This window comes from Eumetopias jubatus, unplaced genomic scaffold (assembly GCF_037043125.1).
Source record: "Eumetopias jubatus isolate StellerSeaLion01/CBP00866 unplaced genomic scaffold, mEumJub1_p1.0 scaffold_4, whole genome shotgun sequence".
Taxonomy (NCBI): Eukaryota; Metazoa; Chordata; class Mammalia; order Carnivora; family Otariidae; genus Eumetopias; species Eumetopias jubatus.
Window position 1 is genome coordinate 92,867,190 of NW_028274810.1, and position 9,079 is coordinate 92,876,268.

General features: G+C 58.6%; 1 protein-coding gene across 1 annotated transcript; it reads right to left on the minus strand.

Moving 5' to 3' along the window:
* Positions 1–3,262: 3,262 nt before the first annotated feature.
* On the minus strand, positions 3,263–6,343 carry NBL1 (NBL1, DAN family BMP antagonist). The gene is made up of 3 exons (XM_028108141.2): positions 6,149–6,343; positions 5,908–6,019; positions 3,263–4,580 (listed from the first exon to the last, which is right to left on the minus strand). The coding sequence occupies exons 1-3, from the start codon at positions 6,313–6,315 to the stop codon at positions 4,332–4,334; spliced, it is 528 nt and encodes a 175-aa protein (XP_027963942.1). The 5' UTR covers positions 6,316–6,343; the 3' UTR covers positions 3,263–4,331.
* Between the last annotated feature and the right edge of the window lie 2,736 nt (positions 6,344–9,079).

Sequence of the window (9,079 nt, forward strand, 5' to 3'; positions counted from 1 at the left end):
TATTTGAGAGAGAGAGAGAGCGCACGAGCACACACACGGGCTCGGGAGGGAGGGGCAGAGAGAGAGAGGGAGAGAGTCTTAAGCAGACTCCACGCTGAGCATGGAGCCCAACAGGGGCTCCATCTCATGACCCTGAGATCACCACCTGAGCTGAAACCAAGAGTCAGATGCTTAACCCACTGCGCCACCCAGGCATCCCCTTAACTATAATTTTTTTAAAAAAATTTTTTTCAAGATTGGGCCTGGGTGGTGGTGCCACCTTGTGGCCACACTATTATCTTGAATTTAAGAACTTTTTCAGAAGTTCCATGTGTGTGCTCATGCTCTTAAGTTTATCATACCTGTCATGGAATAATAAAGCCCCAGACTTCCTTAACCTTTCAGGGTAGAGAGGGACCTTCAGGGATGCTCAGCCTTTGCTCAATTACTTCTAGCCATGGGGAGCTCCCTCTCTGGAAGAGAAGGCTGGTGCCACGCTGGAACAGCTGACTCTTCTGAATCCCCTGCCCCAGACCTCCATGCCCACCGGAGCTCCGCATTATGGGGATGGAGTAACCGAGATCCAGGGAGGCTGTAAAGCCTGCTCAAAGCTGCTCTCATAGAAGGTGCTGATTAACTGGATAAACTCCATGAGGCCAGGGATTTGTCTGTTTTGTTCATTGCTGTATCCTCAGCACTTAACAGGCTCTCAGTAAACATCTGTTCAATGAATGAATGAACAAAACTATCAGCCGAGCCACCAGCAGTTGTGACCCAATCTTTCATTCTCAATAATTATGGTGACAGCCGGCATTTTTCTTGTGTGTGTATGTTTTGTTCTGCAATGTAAGCTCTACACCCAGCATGGGGTTTGAATTCAGGACCCTGAGATCAAAAGTCACACGCTCTGCGGACTGAGCCAGCCACGTGTCCTTACTACATGCCAGGCACTGTTCCAAGCTCCACTTGTACTTTAATTTATGTAAAGCTCACCATGACCCTGGGAGTAAGAGAGGTGCGATCATTAGTCCCCATTTTGCAGATGGGCAAACTGAGCCTCAGGGAGTTTAACTGACCTCCTCAAGATTACACAGCTAGGAAGTGGCCCAGCCAGAATTTAAACCCAGGCTGACTGGATATCCCCAGAGGCTTGGAGCAGGGGAAGAAAACGAGCTGGGAGTTGTAGGCTCCGTGTAGGCAAATAAGGCTGGGTAGCTGGTGCTAATTACTTACCCGCCCTTTGCCGAGAGGGGCCTGTGCTGTCAGTGTTAATCCCTTGTAAAGATTTTAAGATCTTTCCACCATTGCTGTGGGGCAGGGTGGTGGGGGGGAGCGAAGGGCAGAGAACCTGAAATGTTTTTTCTGGGCCCTCTTGGTGGTTCAGCTTGAGGTTGACAAGGAAAATCGAAGTCACTACTCCCCATCTCACGCCCATTTGCAGGCTGGCGTAACAGGTGACGTCAGCACTCAAATCTGGCTCCTCCCATTTGCTGCTCCCGAATCCAATCAGCGGCGCCTCTCCTGCCTGGCTCCGCCTCCCCTTTGCCCCCACCGGATTCTGGCCTCTACGGTCTCTCGTCTCTGTCTTCTGCCCGGACTGGTGCAGTCACCGCCGTCTGTCTCCGCTCTCTCGGAAACCCAGCTCTGTGCAGAGCCCTTCGGGGCTCTTACTGCAAAGAGAATGAAGTCTGAACTCTGGCTAGCATTCCAGACCTGCCACCAGCCACGCCAACCCACCTTCCTGCTTTCTTTCCAACGAGCCTCTTAATTTCTTTATATGTCTACCCTGCCTGGTTCCATACACAGGATGGAGGCGGCTCCTGACCAAGATTCATCCTGCCAACACGGTGCTGGGTTCTCAGAGGTCCAGCACCAGGGACACGGCCCCAGGAAGTCCTGCATTTGGACCTGGTCCCCGAGTCCTTGGAAGCCCCGCAGCATCCTCTCTGCGCCCTTGGGTCAGGCCTCACCTCCAGCCGTATAGAATGGCTATTAACATGACCAGGGCTTGTCCCTACCAGACTAGGGGCCACTGAAGTCTGCACGCAGGAGGTATACTTCTCTCCAATCCAACTCCACGTCAGGGACGCAGGGCCCCCGTGGATGGTTACGTCCGCACAACTGCAAGAAGCGCCATTCTGGAGCTGGAAAGTACACAATCTGCACAACAGCACAGAGCAGCCATGAAGGGAAGACCGCGTCCGCGGAGGAAATCACGCGTGTGGTACACCACCGTTGTCGCTAGAGGGCGCAAGATTAGACTCCGGGCGCCGCGGCTTCCCCGCCCGTGCAGAGCACTCCCAGGGCATAAACGCGCTCCGTTGCAAAAGCAGGATTTTCCGTGGATTAGAAGTAATATATGCAAATTGCCTGGTATGTGGCGTTTTACAGCAATGTGGGTGAGGAAGAAAGTGTCCGGGCCCTCACCCATCCCACCAGCCCTGCTGTGTCTCAATGATGGAGAGTTTGGGGCATGGGGGTAATGGCATGGGGGTAATGATCCAAGCCCACAGGGTCACTGTGAGGTGGTCAGGCACCCACGTGGCACATGGCAGGAGACGGACAAATGACAAGCGCTAAGGTTCTGCTGACAGCAGTGATCAGGCCTGGGCTCGAGCCCCTGGTTGCCATCTCCCAACTGCCCGGCCCTGGACAGATGACGTAATCCCTCCCCTCTTCCCACGCCTCATCTGTACGGTGCGGGCAACATCTGCATCACAGGGTGGTGATGAAGATTGAGTGACTTTATGTAAAGTACTTAGCACAGCACCCCACCTCGTATATTCCTTTATAACCACTGGTTTCGTCTCTTTCCCCTTCTTCTGGGCCGGGCTAGACTGGGGTCCAGGGAAGGGCTGATGCTGGGTCACTGTGAGGGGTAAGAGATGGCATGAGGCAAGCCCAAGGGGCCCCCAGGGGTCAGGATTAGACGTGCCTGGTCTGGAGGCCCACCCAAGGTATACACAAGGCTGGAAATGGGCGCCCAAGGAAAGAGGTGGGAGCCAGGGAGGCAGCGGCCAGTGGGCCGCACACAGGGTCTGCTCGCGGGGCTCACTGTGTAGCCTGATCCCCTCCCCCGGGCCTCGCGGAGGGCCCCCTGGGGGACCCTGGGTCGGCAGAGCCACCACGTGAGGAAGAGAACACAAGCATTGAACGAATTTATTCATGAGAAAACTCAGGGAAACAATCTACTGGTTACAAGCTCCGGAAGCTCTTGTCGGAACAGCCGTGGGGGGGGCGGGGCGCCCCAGGCAGGAGGCGGGGGGTGGGGGGGGAAGCTGACAGCCGCCCTGGGGACAGAAGAGCAGACACAGGCAGGTGTGGGTGCCCGCCTGCCCTGTCCCCAGGACCCCACTCCCCCTCTGGGTTAAAGTGCAGCCGGGAGGGAGGGGATGGGTGGGACGGGGACACTGGCCGCCATGAGCCCTCCCCCCTCCTCCTCTTGGTTTCTTGAGGCTCAGCCAGAGTCCATCCCACCCAGGTCCCTCCTTGGAGCCTCACTGCTGTCAGAAATTTAGAAAGAGCTCCCCAGGAGGGGAAGGCTGGCTCCATCAGCTTTCCGAGAGGCCCAACACTTGGGGGGCAGTGGGAGGCACTACCATCTCGGAGAGGGAGGGGCAGAAGGGTACTCCGGTGATGGTCCCGGAGCCCTCCCCTCCCCCTGGCCCAGGTAGGCTCCTCCCTTGCCTTCCCCCACCGCCTGGAAAGCCAAGGAAGCCAGACAGGCCCTGAGAGCCTGGCTCCCAGCTCCAGGGCCATGAGTCAGCAGGGTCCTGCCCAGACCTGACTCCCAAGTACGCCATCGAGGGAGGGCCATTTCGGTACCACTGGGGAGAAGCTGTCCTGGGGATGCGAGGCCTTTGGGGAAGCCTATGGGGCTAGAGCTTCTGCCAGGGGTCTTCCTATAGCCTGGGCCCAGCCCCTCCCTCAGGGCTGCTGCTGGCAAGGAGCCCACCCTCAGCTCAGGGCCCCCGCTCCACCATCTGCACCCCAGGGGCCCTGCCCCAGCAGGGGCGGTGAGGACCTCACACCCACCTCAGCAGCTTAGCCAACCTCTTCCCCTCCCGAAGGCACATCTCTAGGAGGCAGAAAGGAAGAAAACCACCCCCCATCCGAAAAAGAACCCTGAAGACCTCTGCTACCTCCCCTCACTCTTGAATATATTAAATTGTGCAGCTTGGCCCCAACCCCTCCCTTCAGATCTCCATGGCAACCGGAAAGCATTCCAAGTCCAAGTCTGAACCCAAGTCCATCCAGTGCCAAAGGGGGGCTCCAGCCTTTCTCCCCACCGTTCCCCCAAGGGTGAGACCCAACATTCCACAGGGGACGAGAGGGGAGGAAGAGTTGGGGCCTCAGTCCTCAGCCCCCTCTTCGTCCACGTGTGGGGCCCCGGGGGGATCCTCGGGCTCAGGGGTCTGCCCTCCAGGGTGGGGGTGGGGACGGGTGCCCGGCTGGGAGCCCAGCGTGTCCTCGCCCTGCACGTAGACGCTCAGCCCGTGGCTCGGCTCCTTGCCGCACGCCTGGCAGCTACAGTGCAGAATCTTCTCCACCAGCTTGTCCACCCGGGGCACCTCCTCATGGCCGGGGCACTCCAAGGTCACCTGCAGAGGACAGAAGAGAAGGGAAGACATGTTTCCAGAGGCCCCAAGGGCAACAACACTCCTCACGGGACTGACAATCCCAGAGACCCCAAAATGCCTGAGCCCACCTGGGGAGGGTACCCCAGTTAGCTCTGTGGGCCCCTCCACAGGCAGGAGGGCGAGCCCCTGCAGGAGCCGCCCAACTTGTCTCCTCTCAGCCAGTCCTGCCACCTCCCTACCCATTCCCTCACAGCAGCCTGAGGGGAGAAATCCAACGGGGCCTGCCCTGCCCACAACCCCCCTCAGTGCTCCCCACTGCACTTGAAGAAAAGTCCAGACTCCTTACCAAGGCCCCCCCTCCCAGGACCTTCAGGCTGCCTCTCCACCCCTGACTTTGTGCCACTCCCACCAACTCTGAGCTGCTGGATCTGCCCGAGACTTTGCACATGCTGTTCCCTCAGCGTGGAAGGTGCTCACCTAACCCACCCTGGACCACCTGCCCCAAACTGGCCCACTTAACTTCTACTTAACCTTGGGGTCTGCGCTCAGACATCACTTCCTCAAAGAGCCCCATCCCGAAGCCGCAGCCCAGCCTAGGTCTGCCCTACCGGACCTTGCAGGGGTCTCACTCTTCTCCTAATTCACACTTTCCCAATAGCTCTTCTTTTCCCATCCTTCCTCCCTTTTCCACAGAGCACCTACTCCCTGCCAGTGCTGGGGACGCAAGGATAGGCATGGTCCCTCAAAGAAATTAGAGCCTAGCAGCGGGGGAAAGACTTGTCACAATCATCCAAATGCAGATGGAAAACCGTGGGGCACATGGTGCTCAGGGGGATGGGAAAGGGCACTGAGAATAGTGCTGAGCCCAAAGCAGAAGAATGAATAGACATTAACTGGGTGAGAAGAAAGGCATTCCAAACAGGGAAAAGAGCATGTGCAAAGGCCCTGTGGTAGCAGCAAGCAGAGCAGGTGTAAGAGATTGAAAGAAAGCACACTGATGTCAAGTGTCAAGCAAGTAAAAAGGATGAGAGAGGCGAGACAAACTCAAGAGCCTGGGAAACCAGGCCATGCTGGGCACTGTGGGACCCGGCAAGGATTGGGTTCTCATCGTAAAACAACAGGAAACCACTTTAAGGATTTCATCATGTGACTGACATAAGAAAGATCTCTTGTCCTGCGCACATTGGCGTCAGACGCATAAGCCATCCTGCGGCAAGGGCCACGTCTGGATGCCCAGCACAAGCCTCAGCCCCGGCACACGGTGGGGCCTGACGGGTAAGCCCTGCGGCCGAGGCTCGCGCGGGCTGTGGGTGGAGGCGGGGCAGGTAGGGGCGGCAGCAGTACTCACGATCTCCCACATGGACTGCGCCGGCATGCAGGAGTCACAGTGAACCAGGGACTCGGTGGACTGCGGGAAGGTGTTGGGAACGCTGTAGCTGAAGCACTGTCCTAGGCACGCCCTGTGGGAGGAGAGGTCACTGTGCTCGTGACACTGCGGCGGCAGCGGCGGCAGGGATGGGCCGCCTTGTCCTCTGCCTCCCTCCTGGCCCCCGTCTCCAGCCCCTCCACCCACCACCCCTGTACCGCACCTGTTCTGGATGGACTTGGCCTCACAGCCACTGTGGCCCACGATCTGGGTGATGTTCTTGGCCTCACACCAGGCGCTCTTGTCCGGGAACAGGGCCAGCTTGTTGATGGGCGGCGGGGCGGCCAGCAGCATTGCGGGGAAGACGGCCCCAACCAGGACCCGAAGCATCGTGCCCGTGGCCCCTAGAGCCCTAGGTCTGAGCACAGACTGCAGGTGAGGCCGGCAGGGCCCAGGGGGCCGTGCGCAGAGGGGACGGCGGTGCGACAAGCATGGGCTCTGACCCCCGACTGCCTGGGTTCAAATCCTAGCTCTACCACCTGCCAGCGAAGCACAACCTTGGACAAGTTATTTTGCCTTTCTGGACCCCGACAATGGGGCTGCTAACATATGCACGTGGATGGGCGTCAGGAAGATGACACAAAAGCCCTCAGCGGTGAGGCTAGCAGATAATGCACGCTCTGTGGGTGTTACTTTGATACCCTCCTGTGCAGCTTCGAGCAAGTTACTTTTTACGTCTGTGCCTCGGTTTCTTCATCTAAGAAATGGGGATGGAGAGAAGGGATGGCAGAGGACTGTGATGCTTCGGGCCCTCTGGGAAACACAAAAGCTTACCCAGGAAACGCAGTGCCTGCCCTCGAGGGGCTGGCCACCCAGCGCGTCTCCTGGGCATGCCGCCCGCAGGTCAGCCACCAGGAAAGGCTAACCTCCTCCGTCCAGCACTGTGACTTCTTGGACCACCTTGGCTGGCTGGGCGTCAGGTGAAACGGCTAACCCCAGACCAGGCTATTTCTTTTTTGGATGCCCCACCAGAGCCTCAAGCCCTGAGTCTTTTCCATACATCCTTATTTACCCCCAGTTCCATCCCAATCTTCAAGAAAAAAAACAAGACAAGCGCTTGACCCCCTGTAAACTGGATGGAAGGAGACACTAATACCAGAATTTGCCAGAAGATGGCGCTGCAGGGCAGCGTGTCTAAAGGACTGCTCTTAGCGGGGGCTCTCCCAGTGTTCCCCAACTTCAGCCTCCCTAGGTTTTGCCCTCTCCCCCACCTCCAAATGTATGGAAGAGGGAGGCTTCAGAGTGACTTGAAAATGAGGGCAAGGCCTGCAAGGGGGTGCTCTGGGGACAGGACATGGGAAAGGGCGCTGGATGGGGAGCAAAGAGTCTGCACCTGCTCTGCGACCCTGGACACCCAGGCCTCAGTGTCCCGACCTCTAAAATGAGTGAGGTGCCCTGGACCGCTGGTTTCCAAACCCGGCAAGTCATGAGAATCCCCTGAGTCCCCTGGGGACTTGCGGAGTGAGGTTCTAGGGTGGAGCGGGACTGCGCATTTCTAGCAAGCTTCCAAGGCGTCTCTGACATGGAGCCAGGCTCGAGAATGGTCCAGCTCAGTCAGTCTGGGATTCCATGCCTTGGGACGGTCCCAAGAGGGGCCTGGGCATGGCCGAGTCGGGATCAGGGGCCAGGTGCTGTCCCACAGACGCCCAGCACTAGAGTGGGAACGTTCCCGTTCAGAATGATCCCACCCTCAGCCCGCCTCCTTGGTGAAGTGTCCAGGAAGGCGGAGGGGTTGGGGGTCTTGTCTGCTGCTCCAGGGAAAACCTAGGTGGGCTGGCTCAGCTGGGCTCTAGGGGAGGGACCAGGCCAGCCTGCAGGGCTGTGACCACCTCCACATCACTGTGTTCTCTCCACCCACGAAGTTCTGCTCAGCCCCTTCTCCCTGCAGGAGGTCTCCAGAAGCAGAGACGAGTCCCATCTCACTGGACCCCAACGCCAGCGGAGAGGGGTGAAGCGGGGAGAGCAGTAGGAGGTGAGTCGGGACGGCCTGCCCCATCCCAATACATTTGTGTCATGGCCCTGGCTCTCACCCAGATAGTTCCGGTCTCACTCACAAGATGGACAGCAAAGCCCATGTTTTCAGTACAATCACATCCTAACCAAATAGAACGGACTCGTTCCTAACTGGCAACCCAACTAATTTTTCAACAAGCTCAGCATCCAGGAGGCTCCCTGACCCCACGGGGTCCTCTTCTGTGCCTAGGGAATTAGGCTCCGAGTCGGGGTCTGACCACAGCACACCACGAGGGGCCCTGCAGGGACCACCCAAGGCCACAGCTCCCTCAGAGACCTCAGACAGGTCTGGGGACTTTGTCCTCTACCTGACCCTGTGGCGATTCCTCAGGAAGACCGGGCTGGGCGGGAGGTGACTGGGAGCTGAGACCGGGGTGGTATGGAAGTAGCCTGGAGCCCCACGGGTCTGCTTTGCAGCTGAATTTGGTGGGGTTTGGAATGGCAGCCATGGGCCAGGACCAGGCTAAAGGGGGGGCAGAGCTGAGACTGGGGGTGGGGAATAATCAGGCTTATTGAAAGACAGGGCAGCGGTGAGGTTTTAGGGGCGTCACGGGCCTGGAGCATGGGGACTGGTTATTAGGGTCAGGTTATAGCAAGTACACAGGCCGGAGCTAATCCAGCGGTGCCCACGGAGTGGGGCTGGGGGGTGGGGGGAGTCCTGTAAGCCAACCTCAGAGGGGGCTGGAGCCACGGTCTGCTTATCCAGGCCAGCAGCCCTGAGCCCCGGCCAACTGCCCCGCCCCCACCACAAGCACAGCCCCCGGAGTCCCCTGGTTCAAGTCTGGCCTTCCCACCTGGGAGCTGTGTGACTTCCAGGAATAAAGCTCACCTCTCTGCACCTATTTGCCCCTACCCTAAGATCGAGAGTACAGCACTGCTGGGGATAAGGCCTGGGAGGATGCAATCAGCAGGCCCCCAGCTCAGGCCAGTCCTCAACCCCAGTCCCCAGAGCGCGGGGAAGGCGGGGCAGGCCTCAGGCCCCTGGGCGTGAGCGGGAGGCAGGGGGCACCCTGGGCTAGTCTTTCCCACCCACACACGCTTGCCATCGGATGCACCCACGTTCCGGCCGCCCTCACACCCA